The 23,515-nt window shown below is 36.3% G+C and overlaps 6 protein-coding genes across 6 annotated transcripts; 3 read left to right on the top strand and 3 right to left on the bottom strand.

Annotated features, from left to right (window-relative positions):
• The first annotated feature begins 3,177 nt into the window (after window positions 1-3,177).
• Window positions 3,178-3,959, top strand: LOC124531006 (larval/pupal rigid cuticle protein 66-like). The gene is made up of 2 exons (XM_047105393.1): window positions 3,178-3,210; window positions 3,312-3,959. Exons 1-2 carry the CDS (start codon window positions 3,199-3,201, stop codon window positions 3,864-3,866), a joined length of 567 nt encoding a protein of 188 aa, XP_046961349.1. The 5' UTR covers window positions 3,178-3,198; the 3' UTR covers window positions 3,867-3,959.
• A 4,511-nt stretch (window positions 3,960-8,470) lies between these two features.
• LOC124531002 (larval/pupal rigid cuticle protein 66-like) lies at window positions 8,471-9,296 on the top strand. The gene is made up of 2 exons (XM_047105390.1): window positions 8,471-8,502; window positions 8,605-9,296. Exons 1-2 carry the CDS (start codon window positions 8,491-8,493, stop codon window positions 9,175-9,177), a joined length of 585 nt encoding a protein of 194 aa, XP_046961346.1. The 5' UTR covers window positions 8,471-8,490; the 3' UTR covers window positions 9,178-9,296.
• Window positions 9,297-12,092: 2,796 nt separating this feature from the next.
• LOC124531001 (larval/pupal rigid cuticle protein 66-like) lies at window positions 12,093-12,853 on the top strand. Its single transcript, XM_047105389.1, has 2 exons — window positions 12,093-12,125; window positions 12,227-12,853. The coding sequence occupies exons 1-2, from the start codon at window positions 12,114-12,116 to the stop codon at window positions 12,803-12,805; spliced, it is 591 nt and encodes a 196-aa protein (XP_046961345.1). The 5' UTR covers window positions 12,093-12,113; the 3' UTR covers window positions 12,806-12,853.
• A 3,253-nt stretch (window positions 12,854-16,106) lies between these two features.
• Window positions 16,107-17,197, bottom strand: LOC124530999 (cuticle protein 7-like). The gene is made up of 2 exons (XM_047105387.1): window positions 16,978-17,197; window positions 16,107-16,834 (listed from the first exon to the last, which is right to left on the bottom strand). Exons 1-2 carry the CDS (start codon window positions 16,987-16,989, stop codon window positions 16,217-16,219), a joined length of 630 nt encoding a protein of 209 aa, XP_046961343.1. The 5' UTR covers window positions 16,990-17,197; the 3' UTR covers window positions 16,107-16,216.
• A 300-nt stretch (window positions 17,198-17,497) lies between these two features.
• On the bottom strand, window positions 17,498-18,557 carry LOC124531007 (larval/pupal rigid cuticle protein 66-like). Its single transcript, XM_047105394.1, has 2 exons — window positions 18,397-18,557; window positions 17,498-17,957 (listed from the first exon to the last, which is right to left on the bottom strand). The coding sequence occupies exons 1-2, from the start codon at window positions 18,406-18,408 to the stop codon at window positions 17,538-17,540; spliced, it is 432 nt and encodes a 143-aa protein (XP_046961350.1). The 5' UTR covers window positions 18,409-18,557; the 3' UTR covers window positions 17,498-17,537.
• An 841-nt stretch (window positions 18,558-19,398) lies between these two features.
• LOC124531316 (cuticle protein 16.8-like) lies at window positions 19,399-21,688 on the bottom strand. Its single transcript, XM_047105833.1, has 2 exons — window positions 21,638-21,688; window positions 19,399-20,354 (listed from the first exon to the last, which is right to left on the bottom strand). The coding sequence occupies exons 1-2, from the start codon at window positions 21,647-21,649 to the stop codon at window positions 19,845-19,847; spliced, it is 522 nt and encodes a 173-aa protein (XP_046961789.1). The 5' UTR covers window positions 21,650-21,688; the 3' UTR covers window positions 19,399-19,844.
• Between the last annotated feature and the right edge of the window lie 1,827 nt (window positions 21,689-23,515).

Raw genomic sequence — 23,515 nt, 5'->3', positions numbered from 1 at the left:
CAAATGTCAATGTTACGAGATGGGCCAGTGCTAAGAACGTGTGTCTTAACCGATGTTTGCGGGTTCAAACCTCGACAAGCACCACCGTATATGTGCTTAATTGTGTTTATAAATCATCTCATGCTCGAAAGTGAAGGAAAACATCGTGAGGAAACCTGCATGTGTCTTATTTCCTAGAAATTATGCCACATTCCACCAACCCGCATTGGAACAGCGTGATGGAATAAGTCCCAAACCCTCTCCTTAGTGGGAGAGGGGGCCTTAGCCCAGCAGTAGGAAATTTACAGGCTGTTACTATAGTGTTATGAACCCGTCTAGCGTAAATGTAGGTAATATGCTCTTCAGTAGGATAAAATTTCGTTCAAAGTTCGATTTATTGAAATATATTAAAATGCCCCAAACAAAAAACGCCCTATTATATTAAAAAGATACAGTGTCATGAATTTTGTATGGTTATTCGATTTCTGCTTTACGGTAGTTCATCCTTAAATTGTAATAAAAATCACTAATGTCATTAATATTGATACATTCTAATCTAAAAGTATAATTTTTTTGACGACCTCCGTGGTCGAGTGGTGCGTACACCGGTTTTCAAGGGTACGCCACTCCGAGGTCCCGGGTTCGATTCCCGGCCGAGTTGATATAGATTATCATTAGTTTTCTATTCTATGTTGTCTTGGGTCTGGGTGTTTGTGGTACCTTCGTTACTTCTGATTTTCCATTACACAAGTGCTTTAGCTACTTACCTTGGGATCAGAGTAATGTATGTGATGTTGTCTCATATTTATTTGTTATTATTTATTAATTTGATTTTACGCATATTCGATTAGTTGTAGTAATTTTAAAATTTTTAGTTTCCTTTGAACAAGTCACCATTAAATAAACTATTAATGACGCCTTAATTCATATCGTCATATGTTTGATACAGACGTCGCTCTGACGTCATATATTTTTAATTAAAGATTGAGGGAAGTCAATACCAATATTATTATCTCTTATTTATTAAATACTAGAAAGTAAGTTATTACAAGCTATTTTTATGAATGAAATACGAAAAACAATTTTTTGTGAGACCTTCATATTTATTGGAATCACTACTTTTTTTAACCGTCAACTATTTTGACGATTTATTAATAATAATTGATTTAAAATAAGTTTTTAAGCAATAGTTGAAGGTAGTTTTAATAATTTTAGTCTGATTAAACATGAAATTGTTGCAACTTTTCAATTAAATTCAACTATTTTTGATTGCTTCGGAGTCAATTGAAGATTAAACTCAGTCAATGTTAAAAAGAAGAAAGTAGTTGGCGAATTTTATTTGACACATGTAGGATTTGTAAATACTAAGCACTACTAAATACGAGATGAATTATAAATTCATAATAAGCACCTGAAAATTCGGTTCTTGTCTTGGTTTGAACCTATCATTTGTTAAAATTTATTAACTAATCGCATTTATACTCATTAATGCTTTATTTTAAAGCGTTTTTTTATTAAGTACAGTGACCTTTTCATTCTTCAATTAGAAATTTTTGCTTTTAGTATATTTCATTGAGATATAACTTGCCCGCCCCGGCTTTGCAATGTTGATACTAAATATGCTAAAGAATTTTGTTTATTTGCGCCGTCACTTTTGAAACTAAATTTATCAGTGTTTCTCTACAATATTTTCGATGTATTATTTACAAAAATCTTGCTGTTGAATCACTGTATCTATTAAAAAAAACTGAATCAAAATCTATTGTAATTTTAAAGATTTAAGCACACTCAGGGATAGACAAAGGTAAGTGACTTTTGTTTTATGCTATGTAATGATGATAAACGTATTACAACGTGAGCGGATATTTCACACAAACCTTTATTGAATAGAATTTTTGAAATTTTCTTACTAAAAAAAATAAAGGGTTGAACTGTCTAATAAAGATTATTTACATACAAATACATGTGTACTATGCTTATTTTACTGCATTGGTTCTGGTAATATTTTTTGATTCTCAAATGCTCCATTATTTATCAGCACATAGGTAAAATAACTAATAAGTTCATTTTAAATTAAGATATACAATTATATGTTTGGTATATAATTTTGATTTCAATATAATAAATTTATATGATCAAGCTCTTCTGCTATGATAAGAAGAACCTTTTTACTGAAAACTCCTCGGAGGTTAAATATTGTATGCTTTAGTTTTTATTAATTTATTTGTTAAGACAAGTCCATTACACTGTCAGCTGAGTTTATTCGTTTTCCAAGCTGTAATTTGAATTATGTGAAGTCTTGACATATTATTATCAATATTTGTTTCTACTTAAGATCATATTTGTTTTCGAAAAATAAGTGAAAGGATTGTGTTTATTTTGGTTTGTGAAATGATATGTAATTAATTTGTTTTAAAATAACAACTTACTTTTTTAGTAAACGTAATTTTTTTTCGTGATATATTTAAATTTCTAATATGATATTCCTCACACAAAACTTTATTTTATCATCAGATTATTAACAGGTTGTAATATGATATGACACTAAATAAATTTATTTATTTGCATAAATTATCCTTAAAACAAATTAGATGATTAATTATTATATGTATAATATTATATTAATGTGTTAATGCATAACGATACACGTAATTCATTGAATATAATATGAGAAATGTTAATACATCCAAATAGCACACAGTGTTTTTTATTGTCAGGGATTTAAGTTTTTTTACAACAATAATATTTATGCAAAATTAATTATATGTTAGTAAATTGTACATTCAGTTTATAAAACCTAGCCCCGAGGAACAAATCGAAACTGATAAACAATTTATAAATGCAATTCGTATTTTATAAAATATTTCCTAGTTATTTTAGCGGTAGGATTTTTAAAACAATTTATAAGCTATGCTCATATATACGTTTATAAAGATACACAACTTAATTTAAAAGACGCGTAAGTCTGACCGCTAATATAATTGCTATTATCAAACACCATTTTAAAGTTACCCACTTACAACACAGCTGGAAATAAGCGATATATATTTAATGAGAAAGTGTTTTTTGTTAACGTCGGTCACTGTATAAGTCCTTCACAAGTTCCTGCTACAAATCTGATAACGTTGCTCTCATATCTAAAAAAATAACTACTATATAAAGGCTGTAATTCTTCGTCAGTCATCAGTCGTTTCATACGCAGCAATCAAACAATACAACATGTTCTCCAAGGTAAGCGGCGGTCGCATACGAATTAGATTTGGACTGTTTTCACTTTTTAATTCTTAATTAAATATATTATGTTTATTAAATTGTTTTTGTTTATTTTTCAGGTAGCAATCTTCGCTCTGCTTGTCGCAGTAGCCCACAGCAGCGCCGTCCACGGTGGCAACTACAACAGCTTCTCCTATGGAGTTTCCGACCCTCACACCGGTGATGTGAAGAGCCAGCACGAGACCCGCGTCGGCGACAACGTGGTCGGCCAGTACTCTCTCCTGGAGTCCGACGGCACCCGCCGCACCGTCGACTACGCCGCCGACGCGCACTCCGGCTTCAACGCCGTCGTCCGCAAGGACCCGGCCGTCATCGCCCACGCCGCTCCCGTCTACTCCGCTGCCGCCGTCTACGCCGCTCCCATCGCCCACGCCGCTCGCGCTGTCTACTCCGCTCCCGTCGCCACCTCCTACGCCGCTCCCGCTGTGGTCTCTGCTCCCGTGGCGTACGCTGCCCGCGTCGCTCCCGTAGCCTACGGCTCATACGCCTCTCCCCTCGCCTACAACGCGTACGCCGCCGCTCCCCTTGCCCACGGATACGCCTACGGTGCTCCCCTTGCCCACGGTTACGCCTATGGTGCCCACGGTCTCGGTTACGCCGGTCGTCTCTACTAATTTAATTAACTCGACCACTGTGATTTTAGCAACAAAATAAATAATAAGGTTTAAATGTGATACAGTTGCATTTCAAGCAACCGAAAGAACCCACTTACCTACTCATGTAAATATTATTTAAAATAAATAATCTGAGTTTTAAAATTTTCTTTTATTCTTTGCTATTAACTGCATGCAATAAATTATTGCTTTAAAAAAAAAAAAAAAAAAAACAAATAAGCTCTTAACATCTAAGAAGAATTTGAATTCATAACATTTTTTTTATTCAACTATTATGGGTTTAGACGAATTAACCGTTTCCCTATTGAGAAAGTTCTCCCTCACAATTGTGGTCCAATTTCGTCTTTAGTCATCAAATATAACTTAAGCCTTAATTAAAACTATCATAATGTATCGGTAGGAGTGGACTGTATTGCAGTAGTTGACTTTATTATTTGAAAAAAAAAAGAAAGTTTATTTTGAAAATCATGCCTGGGCGTGCAATAAAAACAATAAATGGTATTACTGTATTTTGTGGATTATTGAAATATAAGAAAATGTATATTATATGGTGATTAGTTAGTTAATAACATTTTGTTATTTTTTTGTAGTTTAATTGTTATTCTAAGTTACAAATACTTTTGTATTAGTTCTCAATGCTTTTGGTGCACAACTTCTTGAAGGTTTTCTATGTGTTTAAAAGATTAAATTTATCTAATTTAGCATTCAAAAATTAATTATGTATATTGTACAATGTTACTAATAAGACTATCCACAAAATTTAACGTTGCTCTTGAAGCTTTGTCCAAAACGAAAGCCTCGCGTGACGCCAGAGTAGTCGAATAAAGTGTTATTAAGAAAAATATCACTATTATACGCATCGCATGCACCTCGACCTGATCCCGAAAATGAGGATTCTAGAGCTACAGTAACACGCCATTTCTCAGAAGACCTGCCTGAAGTCAGTGTTGGCGAAATCGAGATTGCTCTTAAACAGCTTAAAAATGGAAAAGCCCCTGGAGAGGACGGTATTACTATAGAGTTATTAAAAGCAGGAGGTAATCCGGTACTCAAGGAACTCCAAAAGCTTTTTAACTCTGTCCTCTTCGAAGGGAGAACTCCGGAGGCGTGGAGTAGGAGTGTGGTCGTCCTGTTCTTCAAAAAGGGAGACAAAACCCTGCTGAAGAACTATCGTCCCATATCCCTACTGAGTCACGTCTATAAGCTGTTTTCAAGAGTGATCACGAACCGTCTTGCGCGAAGATTCGACGAATTCCAACCCCCAGAGCAGGCCGGGTTTCGGACCGGATACGCCACCATAGACCACATCGACACAGTGCAGCAGATAATACAGAAGTCCCAAGAGTATAATCGGCCCCTGTGTCTTGCATTCGTGGACTATGAGAAGGCCTTTGACTCGGTTGAAATCTGGGCTGTTCTGGAGTCCCTGCAGCGTTGCCAAGTTGATTGGCGATACATCCAAGTGATGAGATGTCTCTACGAAGCCGCCACCATGTCCGTCCGGGTACAGAATCAGCAAACAAATCCCATACCATTGCATCGAGGAGTGAGACAAGGGGACGTTATTTCCCCCAAATTGTTCACTAATGCAATGGAGGATATGTTCAAGACGCTGAACTGGAAAGGACGTGGCATCAACATCAATGGCGAATACATCTCTCACTTGAGATTCGCGGACGACATCGTCATCGTAGCAGAAACGCTGCAGGACCTACAACAAATGCTGAACGATCTGGCTGATTCTTCTATGCGTATCGGCCTACGGATGAACTTGGATAAAACCAAGGTCATGTTCAATGAATATGTTCTACCGGAACCGATTGCGATACACGGTACCGTCCTCGAAGTTGTTCAAAAATATGTCTACCTTGGGCAGACTCTGCGATTTGGTAGAAACAACCTTGAGGACGAGGTGAATAGAAGAATTCAGCTAGGTTGGGCAGCGTTTGGAAAATTACGTCGAATCTTTACATCGTCGATCCCACAGTGACTTAAGACGAAAGTCTTCAACCAGTGCGTCCTACCCGTCATGACATACGGAGCCGAAACGTGGACACTCACGGCAAGGCTGGTCCACCAGTTTAAAGTCGCTCAGCGTGCTATGGAAAGGGCTATGCTCGGCGTTTCTCTGCGGGATCGCATCAGAAATGAGGCGATCCGCCAGAGAACCAAAGTCATCGATATAGCCCACCGGATTAGTAAACTGAAGTGGCAGTGGGCTGGCCATATTTGCCGCCGATAACCGTTGGGGGAAACGTGTTCTAGAGTGGAGACCGCGTCTCGGCAAACGTAGTGTAGGACGTCCTCGGGCACGGTGGAGTGACGACTTACGCAAGACGGCTGGCAGGAGCTGGATGCGAGTAGCCCAAGAACGATCTCAGTGGCGTGCAATTGGAGAGGCCTATGTCCAGCAGTGGACGGAAATGGGATGATGGATTGGATTGGATTGCATTGGATTGATCACTATTTAGAATATTAAACCTTATACCAAAACATATTAAGTTTAAAAGTTTATCGCTACTAACCATCACTTGTTACGTTAATTAATCGGGACTAAAGCAGATACACTGTTGTTGGTTTATCGTTGTTAAATATGGATTTTTTTTTTATTCAAAATTGTGTCTACCTACGGCTAAACTGTTAAATAGATAACATTGTAGAAAGTGTGTTTTTGGAACGAAACATAGGTATTTTTGATATTGGGTCGGCAGAATAAATGGGTTACCTGATGGCAAGTCACCATCGCCCAGGGACTGGGATGGACTGGCGCTGGAAGAAATAACCATCCCTATTTCATTTACATTGCACAACTAAACTTGGAAACTAAGATGTTATGTCCCCTGTGTCTGTATTTATACTGACTCTAAATTGGACCACAAAATTAAAATTCATTAAACGAAAAAAAAATACATTCAATAAGGTTACATGTACCACTTTTATTATGTACAATTTTTATTTGTCTGCCTGTCCGTCTGTTTGTCCCAGCTAATCTCCGACATGGCTGGAACGATTTTGATGGGATTTTCCCTGGCAGATAGCTGATGTAATAAGGAGTAGCTTAGGCTAATTTTATTTTAGAATTACATTATTTATATATGTCCAAATGACTTAAGTTCAAACGAGAACGAAGTCGCGGGCACAGCTACTTATATAGTAAGTAATTTCGAAGTACATAGTTTATGTTGTTAAGTGAAGAAGGTCCGAATATTTTGAGCTTGGTTTTGGTTATTTGGTATTTGGTATGCAATATTAACAGACTAAGCGCTCGTGACCTTGTTTACTTAAATTGCTAGTTAAATGTGTTTTATTTTGTTTTATTGCTCAAAGCTATTTTACATTAACAATTATATGTATAGTGTAAACATTATTAATTATATTAAAACTAAAGGTATATTATATATTGTTTAAAAATTGTCGGTTGATCCCGCACCGCCACTTCGGATGCTTCTCTGTATCGTAAGAAATATTTTTATAAAAAAGTCAGTTATGTTAGTTATTTATACTTTCTATAGAAATTAATATAGGTAATGCTTGAATAATTTTTCCACCAACCCGCATTGGAACAGCGTGGTGGAATGTTGCAAACCATCCCTCATAGGGAGAGGAAGCCTTAACTCAACAAAATTTACAGGTTGTTGTTGCTGCTGTTGTAGAATAATGACGCGGTATTCAAAAAAGTTTTCCTAAGTAACTCTCAGGGTGATTCGAAAAATTGTGATTTTATTGACTTTGCTGTCGAGCAATTGCTGAGTGTTCCGATCCGATGAAGATAAAATTCCAAAAACTCAAACGCGGCCAAAAAAAATTGCTACTTATATTTTTTTCGAATATGTAGAAAGCAAATCAGCACAGAAAAATGTCTCTAAAACTGCCAAAAATTTCGCATAAAATATTTTGGTAATTAAAAATACACGGATAAAAAAATATTAAAAAAGAATTAATAATTTAATATTCAAAACAAAACACCATTATTCGTGTAAATTAAAGAAGTCGTTAAGTGGTTAGAGTTAAGTGTATGTTGTAAATTTCTTTATGAAAAAATAGGAACAAAAAATGTTATAACTCCCCTTTCTAGGGATCTTTATGATAATCTTACTTGGTTACCTCTCAAAACAGTTTACTCTAGAGAAAAGTCGCCTTCACCTCTTGCTTACAATATAAATAACTATATATTCGGGAGTATGATTATAGCCCTGATTTTTATTTCTAGATATTTGGACTAGTCCCTACATTATAACGTTGTTATAATTAATTCATTTACATATACTCGAAGTTCATGTATTCTTTTACATACGATTTCATCCTAGTTTTGTAATTGAGTCCGCTTTGGTCAATGTTCAATAACGTTAATATTGTTAATATAATGTGTAAAATGTTTTATATTCACTGCCAGAAATGAACGCCAAAATATTCCATACTAACATTTAAATAAAATGACTAATTAAATCATTCACGAGAAAGTAGTTTCCTTACAAACATGTCACTGTGTATGACTCCTTCACAAGTTCCTACTACAAATTCTGTTACCGTTGCACTCTTATATTTAAAAATTAAGCACTATATAAAGGCTGTAAATCTTCGTCAGTCATCAGTCGTTTCATACGCAGCAATCAAACAATACAACATGTTCTCCAAGGTAAGTGGCGGTCGCATACGAATTACTTTTGACTATTTTCGCTAATAAATTCTTAATTTAATATATATTTTGTTTATTAAATTGTTTTTGTTTATATTTCAGGTAGCAATCTTCGCTCTGCTTGTCGCAGTAGCCCACAGCAGCGCCGTCCACGGTGGCAACTACAATAGCTTCTCCTATGGAGTTTCCGACCCTCACACCGGTGATGTGAAGAGCCAGCACGAGACCCGCGTCGGCGACAACGTGGTCGGCCAGTACTCTCTCCTGGAGTCCGACGGCACCCGCCGCACCGTCGACTACGCCGCCGACGCGCACTCCGGCTTCAACGCCGTCGTCCGCAAGGACCCGGCCGTCATCGCCCACGCCGCTCCCGTCTACTCCGCTGCCGCCGTCTACGCCGCTCCCATCGCCCACGCCGCTCGCGCTGTCTACTCCGCTCCCGTCGCCACCTCCTACGCCGCTCCCGCTGTGGTCTCTGCTCCCGTGGCGTACGCTGCCCGCGTCGCTCCCGTAGCCTACGGCTCCTACGCCTCTCCCCTCGCCTACAACGCGTACGCCGCCGCTCCTCTTGCCCACGGCTACGCCTACGGCGCTCACGGAGCTGTCGCTGCTCCCCTTGCCCACGGCTACAGCTACGGTGCCCACGGTCTCGGTTACGCCGGACGCCTCTACTAGTTTAATTAACTCGACGACTGATCTTAGCGAACTATAAAAGCGTAAAATGTAATCCAGTTTGTAGAATATTCCAATGAAAAGGGATGGAGTAAACGATTATATTTTAAGCAATTGAAGAAATCGACTGATGTAAATAATATTTAAAATAAACGATTTCAATTTCATCAATATATTTTTATTTTTTGTTATATGTTATATGCAATATAATACAGAATTGTAAAATACGAACAAGCTGTATATGAGAACGGTCAGGAGGTATTAAAAAAATTTATTTAACGATTTAATTTTTTTTATCATTCCAGGCGAACTTTTAATGCATTTACGCATTTTGTCGCTTTAAACTTTATCCAATTAAGGTAGTTCATCATTATTATTCATTTCTTTCTTATAAATTATCATGTCGCCCAAGAAGGCTGCGGAACAATCTCTCTGACTGTTTCTGTTAAAAATACCAGAAAGAAGGACTTGGCAATGATCTTATTACCTCTTCAAAAACATAGCGAGGGACCCAAGCATGCATAGTTAGGTCAACCGCCGACGTCACGGTAGTAAGGCAAACAATCCTCTGAGTGGAGCGGACTTAGCCTAGTCTAGGCCTCCCCAAGTTATGAAGAGGAGACGCGTAATTTGCTTTTCTTTCTAGTGATATACCAGAAATAATCTTAGCGTGGTCACAGTTTTTGATTTTAACGTAAAATATTATTTAAAACTGGCATAAATGTAAGTATCACAGATTTGATGTAGGCTAGGTATCGCAGCCAAGTCACACAAGCGCATCTGAAGAATGTACCATACTTTGAATTGACTTGCACTATTTTAAATTAAGGTCAAACAGCGCTTGGGTTAAAAATGCTTCTATTGATATAACTTTCGAAAACATATGATATTATCGATATAAGAACCTATTAATTTAAGGAAGTGCCATTTTAAATAGGTAGGCAGATTAGCGAATAGGCTACCCGATGAAAAAGATTCCTGACAGGCCATAGATATTTTACATTGGCAATATAAAAAATGAAATAAATATTAACATTAAATCGTCTCTAGTATTATGTAAGCAGTTATTGGCTTACTCGCTCTTAAAATTTGAATAAAAGAATCACACTGATTTGGTAGAGTATGTTGCTAGTTGTTCTTACCTGACCAGATAGGCTGGCACAAAGCCCTACTGCGAATTGTACCTGCACCTTAAGTACCGTAATAGTTTTCACAGCCCAAATGCATACACGCATACACAATACGTGCGATAATAAACTAAAACTAAAATAAAATATTTATAACCTATTTTCATATTATACAACTGAGTTGAAAGTCTGTCTAAACGTCTCATGATTTTGAAGTACAAGAGTTGACATTTAAATGTAGTCTATAGGGTGTTGAGATGTATTGATAATGTATCTTTAGAAATCGTCGGTAGTATGATAGTCCAATGTTTTTGAAGTTAAATTAATTATGGCAGAAGGAGTTTAAATTAATTATTATAATTCTTAAGCTAATAGCTTAAGAATTATTGTAAACAACTTTTGTTTGTTATTAGAGGGGGTGTTTTATAATAATAATAAAAAGTATTTTAACTTGGACTGTGCGAACCGGCTCGTATAATATTATTGTGAATAAAGATTTACATTAAAAACAGCCTGTAAATTTCCCACTGCTAGGCTAAAGCCTCCCTTTGAGGAGATGGATTGGAATAAATTCCACCACTCTGTTTTAATGTGGGTTAGTGGAATACACATGTATTGTGTTATGTTCCAAAAACTTAACTGCTTAAGCCCAACAGTGGGAAATTTACTGGCTGTTGTTATTGTTGTTGTTGTATTCCTAGCTGTCTGTCTTTCTGTATGTTAGTTCCGGCAAATCTCTGGAATGTCTGGACTGATTTTGACATGATTTAACTAGCAGATAGCTAATGTAACAAGGAAAAATATAGATTACAACAATCTCTTTTTTTGCTAAATTCAAAGGCACACAATGTAGCTGGCACAGCTGGTCGTTAATATAATTTGTAAGTATTTAACCATATCTTCATTCCGCTATTAATACAAAAAGTTATTTACATTGCTAAGTGAGGCATCGTTTCATTTTATTCGAGCTTCACAAGGGTTTTTTTTTGTTATTTAATATTCATAGACTAAAAATCCTTGTCTTTGTTTAACTGAATTGCTCGAATAACATAAAATAATACATAAATATAGATTTTGAGGTTATGCTCACAACTTTTAGTGCTCAAAATTTAGTGTTAATTAATTAAAAAAGTAAATACATGCTTCCTCAAAAATATTAGTAAAAATCTCGACGAAATTAATTTTTCTTTCATGTTTTTAATTTGAAACGTGGTTGCGACTACCGATTTAAAATTTTTAAAACTTAAAACTTTGAAACGAACCAACGAGCTTCTCTTTAAAGTTTCCCATGAGAAGTCTGAGTCGGTTATTATGGTAACTGATAGTATTCGCCTTTCGAAATTTATTCGGAATTAAATTGTAACTTACAATTCATAAATAATTTTAAGAACCCTATTGTCTATAAGAGTTTTGGCAAAATACAACATTTTGATGATATCCAAATTTGACTGTATGTGTTCTTAGACGGATGTCTTTATATGTCTATATATACATACATAGATGTCTATATAAACATATATAGATTAGTCAATGAGCTAGTTAGTTAATGATCACGTTGCTGTTGAAATTATGCCATGTTTTATAATATTTGCTTCTAAAATAACTGCTAAAAATATATTGTTCTAAATTTAAATAATTTATGAGAAAGTAGTTTCCTTGTAGTCGTAAGTCACTGCGTATGAGTCCTTCACAATTTCCTGATACAAATCTGTTAACATTGCGCTCGTTTATTTTAAAATTAAGCACTATATAAAGGCTGTAAATCTTCGTCAGTCATCAGTTGTTTCATACGCAGCAATCAAACAATACAACATGTTCTCCAAGGTAAGTGGCGGTCGCATACGAATTACTTTTGACTATTTTACTTTTTAATTCTAAATTTAATATATATTTTGTTAATTAAATTGTATTTGTTTATATTTCAGGTAGCAATCTTCGCTCTGCTTGTCGCAGTAGCCCACAGCAGCGCCGTCCACGGTGGCAACTACAACAGCTTCTCCTATGGAGTTTCCGACCCTCACACCGGTGATGTGAAGAGCCAGCACGAGACCCGCGTCGGCGACAACGTGGTCGGCCAGTACTCTCTCCTGGAGTCCGACGGCACCCGCCGCACCGTCGACTACGCCGCCGACGCGCACTCCGGCTTCAACGCCGTCGTCCGCAAGGACCCGGCCGTCATCGCCCACGCCGCTCCCGTCTACTCCGCTGCCGCCGTCTACGCCGCTCCCATCGCCCACGCCGCTCGCGCTGTCTACTCCGCTCCCGTCGCCACCTCCTACGCCGCTCCCGCTGTGGTCTCTGCTCCCGTGGCGTACGCTGCCCGCGTCGCTCCCGTAGCCTACGGCTCCTACGCCTCTCCCCTCGCCTACAACTCGTACGCCGCCGCTCCTCTTGCTCACGGCTACGCCTACGGTGCTCCCCTTGCCCACGGTTACGCCTACGGTGCTCCTCTTGCCCACGGTTACAGCTACGGTGCCCATGGTCTCGGTTACGCCAGATACTGAAAAGTTAGGTATTATAACGGAACTCATTAAAAATCTGTGATTTATTGTAAATGCAAATAAAAGTTATCAAAAACTGATCATTATTTTTCATTTGCTTTTTTCGAAAATTAGAACTGAATTCCTTTGTAAGATATTTTGAAATAAGTTACTAACTGACTCCTTAATTTCAAAATATAATATTATGCAATTTCAAAAGTGCATGAGACGATTTTTTTAAATACATTTAATATTAATTATTTAGATTACCACTGACCTATAGATTAGTTAATGTATTTGTTTCATAATTGTTTATCTTGAGATTAATACAAATGTCAATGCACACATAGAAAGAGTCGATTGTAAAATTGGATTACTAAACAAAGTACTACGAGTTTTGTCGTACTCTACTAGAGAAATCAAATAAAAATGAGTAATACCAATTAACTATGATAGCAGGCCATTGAAAGTGACATAGATACAAATATGCATAGCTAAAAGCCACCACTTGCCACCGTTTTTGAAAAAGATGGGTAAGCGGACTACAAGAAGGTCAGTGGCACCATTACCTATAGACATTAGCGCGTAAGAGCTTTAAATTAATCCTTACATTTCTATTACGCCAAAGCCTACAGATATACCTAAATTATTACGATAGACGTACTTTTAGTCAAACTCGTTTACTCATCCTTCAAATCAGATCACAAAAATACAAAGAGTTACTGCTTAGCGGTAGAATATATGATAAGTGTGTCCGTAGTCGTAAGAAGGGCACTCATTTTGTTACCAGATAAATAATTAATAGTCTTTGCCTATAGGTTATGATATAAAAAATTAGAATTAACCTATGTTACACACTAAACTACTTTGTAGTAGTTTACTACTAGTTAGATTACTAGGTTGTTCTAGTAAAAACTGTGTGTAAATTGAATTCATGATCATTCATGTTTCAAGCATACGTAACGCCTTTGATCCTGTTCTCATAGTTGCTATAATTTCATTCAATAATTAAAAGATGATATAACCACTGACATTACTGACCCAGTGTTGCTATGAAGTTCATTAAAATTTGCAAATTATTAATCACTTGAATTAATCTTAACAGATAACAATTTTCATAACTTCGCAAATATATTATTGTGAAACTAGGCGTACGTCGTATAAGTCTAATTAACAAATAATTTAATTAAACTCGCAGTTTTAAAGATTGCATTGTTATTTTGATAAATGATTCTTTGTTTTAATTTAAATACATTAAAACATTATATTTTTAATTATTACGAAAGTAAATATTTAGGATTATTTTATTTCTTAACGAAGATAAGATTAAGATAATATTTTAGATATAGTTTTCATTGTAAATTAATTGTATTTATTTAAGGATATTGCGTAAAAATGGAATATTTTTATAATTCCGTCGTATAATGCATTTTAATGACGTCATTGGCTGCTGTGATGTCGACTTGACGGATCTGTCATAATGGAACATTAGTCTTTTGAACGAGATCGAACCATCCTGAGAAGCTAAAAATATTAATGTCATTGACATTTTCACTAATATACTTTTATTAAAATAGCAGCTGTTTTGATTTGTTCGTGCTCATTTTAATTTAAGTTATTTCGATATTGCAGTTTGGCTTGATTTTTATTTTATATGTATAATGTAATTCTAGAGTAAAAGTAGCTTATCTGCCAATAAAAGTCCCATAAAAATCAGTCCGGCCATTCCAGTGATTAGTAGGAATGAATAGACAGACAGACAGAAATTGTAAAGCATGTTATTTTGCAATATGTACCATGGATACATACACATGGTATTAGTAAAACGCTTTAATTTAAGATTACAATCAGACACTCCATTGTTATTATATGTAGATGACTTCACTGGCAGTACTTTACTTTCGTAACGGTAAATAATATGTAAATGAATTCTATATAAAAGTTATATTAATAAAGTTGTAGTACAATATAGCTTAAAATGACCCGTAAAAATTATATTATATCTATAAAATATACTTGTATATTTTGTTAATTAATGAAATTAATATAATATTTTTAATTGACATAACAATTAATAAAATTAAATGCTTAAATATATAATTTAAAAATAGTTGCTGTATAAATACTGACCGCGTGAAACGAAATTAGACATTGGGATTTATGTTTAACAATAATCGTATCGTACGGTGATGGTTACACGATAATGAGTCACGTGTTAATATGTGGTAAATGGTGGTAGCAATGGCTTTATTATGGTATAGAGATTTGTACCACTATTTCCACCGTCAACGTCATCTACTTTGGAGACTAAGGGCACTGTGGGAAACAGTTCTCGTCCCCCTTAAAACGGGATGACCTATACAGATAATTATTGTTCGTTAGTGGAACGCTAATTGATGGTGGTGGTACCGTCTAGTACCCTTTCTACATGGTATCACGACTTTAAATATAAATTGTGTATATAAGTATATAACTGTCACCTTACAACAACAACAACAACAACATCAACAACAACAGCCTGTAAATTCCCACTGCTGGGCTAAAGGCCTCCTCTCCCTTTCGAGGAGAAGGTTTGGAACATATTCCACCACGCTGTTTCAATGCGGGTTGGTGGAATACGCATGTGGCAGAATTTCTATGAAATCTGTCACATGCAGGTTTCCTCACGATGTTTTCCTTCACCGCTGAGCACGAGAAGAATTATAAAGACAAATTAAGCACGTGAATCAGTGGTGCTTGCCTGGGTTTGAACCCGCAATCATCGGTTAAGATGCACGCGTTCTAACCACTGGGCCATCTCGACTCCTTAGTTATCTTTGTTACCTTTGAAATGCAATAAGTGGAAATAATAACTTTAATAAGTATTATTTATGCGGAAATACTCAAGAATAATGTTTAGAGGCTGTTTTTTTATCTACAGTAGTATTTTCTTTGTATCTATTTTACTTGAAACCATTTTACGTTTTTTTTATTCCAATTTAGTAACTCGGTTCCACTAGATTGTGTTTTATGTAGGCGTGTAATGTCAATGACCTTAGTAGATGACAGAAAACTATCAATACTTCATCGTTCCCATTTAGTGCTAGAAATATTTAGCTAGCTAAGTGTCAATATCGTCAAGGTGAGTGGATACCGAGTTCCTTTTCATATTATCATAATTGCATAATTTCCTCAAGTCTGACACTGGTTTTGATGCAAAATTGAACGTGTGAATTTATCTCCATCGCGCCTGCAGTTGCAGGAACTCGAACTATAATTTAACACGTTTTAGTATTACTATTTTCTTAAATTAAAAATGACATATTCTTTAAATAAAAGAGATAGATACTTGTAAAAAGTTTTTATTTCATCACAGCAAGTTCATCATTCATCATTCATAACCATCGTCAAAATAATTAATTAGATAGGTACATAAATTAATTCCTATATCAATGCTTAGTAGTGTCCGAGACCATGGGCGCCGTATGCGACAGCACCGTGACCCAAGGCACCGTATCCATGAGCGAGGGCAGCGCCGTATCCGTGGGCGAGGGGAGCGGCATATCCATGGGCGAGAGGACCGGCGATAGCTCCATGAGCCAGGGGAGCGGCAATCACGCCATGAGCCAAGGGAGCGGCGACGCCTCCGTGAGCTACTGAGGTAGAGGATGCGGAGTAAGATACGGAGGGACCAGCAGCGTACGCGACGGGAGCGGCGTGGCTAGCGTATGCGAGAGGAGCAGCGTGAGCCAAGGGAGCGGCGACGACGGGAGCGGCATGGGCCACAGGGGCGGCGACCACAGCGGGCGCGACGTGTCCGATGAGGGCAGGGTCTTTGCGTACGATGGCGTTGAATCCAGAGTGAGCATCAGCAGCGTAGTCGACGGTACGACGGCTGCCGTCAGACTCCAAGAGAGAGTACTGGCCGACCACGTTGTCACCGACACGGGTTTCGTGCTGGCTCTTCACATCTCCGGTGTGAGGGTCAGAAACTCCATAGGAGAAGCTGGTGTAGTCGGCACCATGGATAGCGCTGCCTTGTGCAGCGGCTACCAAGAAAGCGAGAACAACGAACTGAAAACAATATAAAAATTATCGTTAGAAAACATTTTTAAATGTACGAACACTTTTGCAATACTTATTAATTGAAGGGCCAATGCCCTATTGATTTGATTTTTGATTTAGAATTTGTATTAAATGCTAGGTTCGATTATTACCTTAGCTGCCATTTCGAAACGTTTGTGTTTGTTGAACAGTAAACTGAGAATGATAAGTCCCGACCACAGAAGGGCTTTTATACAAGTCCTGTACAATCATTCGGCGCTATTAATAGGAAATAAATGACAGGTATGCCTTCTAGGTCACACGAAGTGAATGTTTTTCAGAGTTCAATTTCGTTAGCAAACAATTATTGAGTACGCGGAACTTAATCGGGCAGTTCGCTCGCCGGACAACGCTGGCGGTTACAAGTACCTTAACAATTCAACGTATTACGTTTAAAGGAAACTAATCCGTATTAACGTCATTGACCGTAACAATGTCCGTTTCTAAACCATTGACCTTCAATCTTAGATAAGTTTATTATATGTGTAAAGTAAATTAAGGTTATAATCGAATATTATTAAAAAGACAATAGAATTCCAGGAAATAAAAGAATTGCTCGGAAATAGATGGCTTTATTATGTACAATATTTACATAGTTTTTAATATATGACGGTATAAAAGTTAGATTATGAATTTAGACTTGTACTTAGTTTTGAGAGCATATCGTTGTTATTTAGTAGAAGCGTCCGTAGGGGTAGGCCAAGGCACCGAATCTGCCGTATGGGTAGGCAGCGGGGTATCCATATGCGGAGCTGTAGGCAGCAGGGTATCCATATGCCGAGCTGTAGGCAGAAGGGTATCCATATGCTGAGCTGTAGGCAGCGGGGTATCCATATGCTGAGCTGTAGGGTAGAGAGGCGATCAGAGCAGGGTCCTTCCTCACAACAGCGTTGAAACCGTCAGCACCAGCAGCGTAGTCCACGGTGCGGCGAGTTCCATCGGATTCCAATAGAGAGTACTGTCCCTGCACATTGTCTCCAGCGCGGCTCTCCACTTGACTCTTGAAGTCACCGGTGTAAGGGTCGGCTACACCGTACGAGAAGCTCGAATGGTCGGCGCAGACAGCTGCCACCAGAGCGAAAAGGACAACGAACTGAAACAATAAAAAATAAATTTAACACTGAAGTTTTTAGCTTCTAACAGAAAAAAATAAACGATACAGAGGAATGATTATCGTTTTTAAGTAGCTATATTCGTTTCTAAAACACATTTTACTACAACAACAACAGACTGTAAATTTCTCATTGTTGGGCTAAGGCCTCTACATATTCTACCGCGCTGTTCCAATGCGGGTTGGTGGAATACATATGTGGCAGAATTTCTATGGAATTAGGTTGTTGCACATGCAGGTTTCCTCACGATGTTTTCCTTCACCGTCGAGCACGAGATTAATTATAAACACAAATTAAGCATATGACTAATCAGTGGTGCTTGCTTGTGATTGAACCCGCAATCATCGGTTAACTTGCACGCGTTCTAACCACTGGGCCATCTTCTTTACTATCAATTTAGGTTTAATAATTAAATATTACCTTCGCAACCATGTTGTATGATGAGTGTTGTGACTACGTTGATGAGTCCTGAGATTGTGATGCTGTGATGTTAATTTCATTGGCTTTATATATCCAGATCTTGATCCAGTTTTAATTTAACTTGTTATTTAAAAAGAAATTCAGGAAATGTCTAAAAGTCAAGATCATACGGACGACGCACCCAATGAAATGTCTCAGGTTGATGTTATATTTTTACGAAGCTTTCGATTCTGCCTTACTTGATTACTACCAGATTGACCTTGGAAATATGCGCATGATATAAATGTATATCGTAAACTCGAGAATTTAAATGTCAACAAATAATGTTCACTTCCACGCCCTTTTATGTAGTGATATCACTAAAATAAGTCTAATTTTGGGCAATTATCTAATAATTTAGCCTGTCTATTGGTTGATTTTGCACATATGGAATACTTAGGCTTTTATTAAATAATGTAAACGTGTAAGTATAGTGGTTAGACTGAATGAATCTCAATCAAAAATTGATTTCAGATCTAGTCAAGTAACACTTAGATTTCTTGCCCTTTGCTTGTCCATCAATTTGCAGTGGAGAAGATTGGTGGAATTTATTTGAAATCTTCTCCTTTAGGGCGTGGCCTTGTAGATGAGGTTAACATTTGAATCACAGGTCATCTTGGCTTTAGTTAAATGTTTGTTAAATTAATTCCATATTTTTAAAATAAGAAATTGAACCAAAACTTTAAATAACTTGATAAGTAAAGTTCAGAATTAATTCTCTGACGTGACATTTTTACTTTTTCATTTGCATTATATATATTTTTTTAATAACTTTTGTAACAAAAAAGATAATTATTCACTTAAAATGAAAGATTATTTTTGTCGAATTAAAAACACATTTTTATGTGTAAGTTTTTATATTGAAATCGATTAAAAATAAAAAATAAGATATACCATTTGCATAGATTTATTTTCAATATCAAATAACAAACGAAATTTAATAAATACGATAGCGTTAATAAATATAAAGTTGTCATTCGATACAATCGTAAGTAATAATTCAATTTATTTTGCTATTATCACATTCAACCAGTTCAAACCAGTTTGACTATTTGTTAACTGCGAATATATTAAATAACATTCTCGGTGTGGTGATACTGGTATCAAAAATGGTCTACTAAAAATAAAAGTATTCCTTCCGCTAGGTTTCAGCTTGTGTCACGTATAATATCTCGATCAAAGGGAGATGACAAAAAACCGATAAGGCGATGGCTCGTGCCGAAGCTTACGACCACTATTCGGTTCGATAAACACATTAAAACGTGTTCGATGGCAAGCTACAAGAATGATATAGTTTATCCGCAGCCGATATCCATTGCACGGTGACCGCTTAGGAAATAAATGCAAATTAAATTGAAATTAAAATCGATTCCGGGTCCATTTACTGCTGTGCTCGATATTGTAACTGTTTAGATCCAAGGATTGTGGCCGTTGTGGAAGGAGGGGTGAATGATCGAGGTCCTAATGTTGGTGACGGGAGCGACTGTAACGCTTTGGGTCGGTACGTTTTCGGGCCAGCCCTGTGTGCTGTAAGAAGCGGTGCTCGCTGTGTTGTATTGCATTTCCTGGGCCTTGCTTGGGGAACGAGTGGTCTCTTCCTGTACGTTGTACATTCTGTTCGATTCCTGGTTGGCTGGTCTGTCCTGGTTGTTTACTGTCGCCAAGAATCCCGTGTGGTCATTGGCACTGTAGTCAACAGTCCTCTTGATACCATCAGGTTGGACTAGGGAGTACTGTCCGATGACAATGTCTCCACGTCTGCTTTCGTGCTGGCTCTTAACATCACCAGTATTGGCATCGTTGACCTCATATGCAAAACTGTAGTTGGGTTCAGGGTAATGGCCGAAGAATAACGGCGCAGGCGCACGATGCAAAACCATGCATTGAGCGGCCATAACAACGACACAAAGAAGAACGACCTGGAACAATAATATTTATTTTATCCTTCACGACTACATATTTATTGAAGTATTATACAGTATTTTATTACAAGAGAGATCTTTACGACCGAAGAAGCAATCTGATGTTGTATACGATGGCTTAAATTTAAAACACGGGTAACAAATAAGTAGGAACTTTCATTATAAATTTGCAGATACACGGTCTATTATTTTGTTGATATTTATGAAGTCCGAGTATATGTGTTTAATCAAAAATGTCCTTTATAGGAAAGTACATAAGGTCGAAATAAATATTTGATATACATGTTATTCTATATTGTTAAGAGTGAAAGGGTTAACCTTTATGGATATATTTTTATAACGAAGTAAAAATAGCTTTTATTGTGCCAAAATTGATATTATTGGATCATAAAAAATGTTTTATGCATTGCGAATATTGTTGAGGACTTTTTTGTTTTTATATTGTGGTTAACTTCAATATACTTTAAAATGGAGACAAATGTATCTGATGACATTTGTATAAATCAAATTTATATTTCCGAACCAATGGTCGATTTTTGGCAATTCATAACAATGGTTCTCAGTGAGTCAATATAATTACAGACACAAGGATATAACATCTAAATTTCAAAGGCATTAGCGATATGAGAATTGATTAATATTATTTTTTATATCTATACTAATATTTAAATGTGAAAGTAACTCTTAATAAAATATGGTATGAAGCAAAATTGAAGTCCAAAGAAGGACATATGCTTCTTTTTTGCCTTGAACAAACACAACAAAACAACCGGACCCTTAAAAGGCGAGCGAAGCCGCGGGCCACAACTAGTATAGTCATACAACTGTGGGCAATGAAGACTAGTTAATATCATCAGGTAGTACTTTTGCCAATCGGTCTAGTTATTGGGTCTATTATAAAGTTTATATTGAAAAAAGAATATGATTTTGAAATTGGACGTAACCCTTTCAAATAGAAGAGTATGCTCTTCATTGTTAGTAAAAATAATCCGAAGAATATAGAATAATAAGGAATTATGTAATTTTCCATTAATTATATTTTTGGTACCTACAATTGTAAAATTATATAAAGATTAAAGTTATTAATTTCGGGATATAGACTCGGTCTTGGTCGGACTTCGTCTCGTGAACAAGACCTTCGTATATAATGTGGAAATATCGAGCTCAACCGAACGAAAAATAAAAGACATGGTAAATATCCCGAAATTAATAACTTTAATGATAAAAATAATCATGTTAATTTAATAAAATTATTTATAAATATAAATAACTGATCTCACCTGGTGCATCATCTTGAATGGTTGGTCGAGTTGACGTTTGTTGATTCTAATGCTGATGTCAAGTGTGAATACAATATGAATAACCGGCAATTTATATATGAAGAAATGAAAAATAACACCACATTTCGTAATGAGGATTATATGTCTGAAGGAAGTGGAGCGTTAGATATTCGGAGTCTAGATACTGGTAATCCAATAGTCTGGGTTTATTATGGCGGCCAATGTTTAATTTAGCTTTATTTTTGTGACTTCTGGTATTATTTACGTGTTAGTAATATATTTAGAGAATAATTTGACGAACTCTGTGGTTGAGTGGTGCGTACACCGGTATGGGTACGCCACTCCGAAATCCCGAGTTCGATTCCCGGCCGAGTCGATGTAGATTACCATTAGTTTTCTATGTCGTCTTGGATCTGGGTGGTTGGGGTACCGTCGTTACTTATGATTTTCCTTAACACAAGTCCTTTAGCTGCTTACATTGGGATCAAACTCATAAATTAAAAGTAAATTAGATAAATAATAAACATGTCGTGTACGTATTCGATCGTTAAGGAGTAACTTAAGCAGATGATAATCTTTGATATGGAATTATGGGATGGGATGGGATTTCGAATTTCAACTCTGTAGGATAAAAGGAAGTGGAATCAAATATAAAAAGTTGATTGAAAGCTTCGGGTTAAAGATCTTTATTTCTCATTAAGAATACATGACATTCACTTACATGAGAACATTAAATAGCTAAAGCTTGTACACGTGATTGATAGACTATTGATTAGTTAGTAGATTGATTAGATTACAAAATAGATTTATTGCGTAATTATTGGTCTAAAATAAAAAACCTAGAGGTATCCGACTTTCTCTTTGTTAGGATACAATGTTATTTTTATACAATTAATACCAAAGGTCGTAACTTTATTATAACTGTAACCCCTACCGGAAATACATATGTTTCATTTCATATATGTAGGCAATCTGCTAAATGGAATATAATGGCACTGTAAGAAATATTAACTCTCCCTAAAATCGGCAATAAAGAGTGTTGCTATTACGCAAATATATTGAAGGAGGGAATTGCTAACTATTTAAATAGGTCTGTGCAAACAAAAGCAAAAAGAGTTTTATAAATTGTGTAAGTACTATATTAATTAATTGTGATCCGCCCGGCATTCGTCGGGGTGGAGTTTATTAATATAGAAAATGTATAATTATAATATAGAATTTGTATAATAATTATAAATACAATAATGTATACCCGATAGCGCTCAGGAATAATGTAGCTTTATATAAAGTTAAATTTAGTGATACCAGTAAAAATGATTTTGAATTTAAAAACAAAAAAATATACATATATTATTAATCTTACAGATTAATAGTACTTTTATCTAAACATATAACAGAATTGAAGTCTGTTTGTAATATTAAAAAAGCCTTTTTTTTACTCAATGCATATGTATGTGTACACGGTACATATAACATAATAAGATTTTTTATAATTTTTGTCGGTCTGTCTGTTTGTTCCATCTAATCTCTGGAACGGCTGGACAGATTTTGACGGGACTTTCACTGGCAGATAACTGATATAATAAGGAGGGAGTAACTTAGGCTACAAACATATATTTTTTTGTTTAAATCAAACGCGTACAAGGTCACGGGCACAGCTAGTCCTTACTAAACTTCAGTCAAAATGATAATCTACTCGAAAAAAAAACAATTAAACTTAACTTAAAAAAAATCTTAAAGATAAAATAAAAACCACCGGATGTTTTCAGAGCATAAAGATTCGTACCGAGTATGATTCAAGATCTTATGCAACTCTTAATGATGCCACTGAACTTGGTATTCAAAATAACTTGACCGTGGCAATGAACTTGATTACTG

The sequence above is a fragment of the Vanessa cardui genome, chromosome 7, assembly GCF_905220365.1.
Source record: "Vanessa cardui chromosome 7, ilVanCard2.1, whole genome shotgun sequence".
Lineage (NCBI taxonomy): Eukaryota > Metazoa > Arthropoda > Insecta > Lepidoptera > Nymphalidae > Vanessa > Vanessa cardui.
The sequence above is the reverse complement of the archived record's forward strand: the minus strand, read 5'-3'. Positions and strand labels throughout refer to the sequence as shown.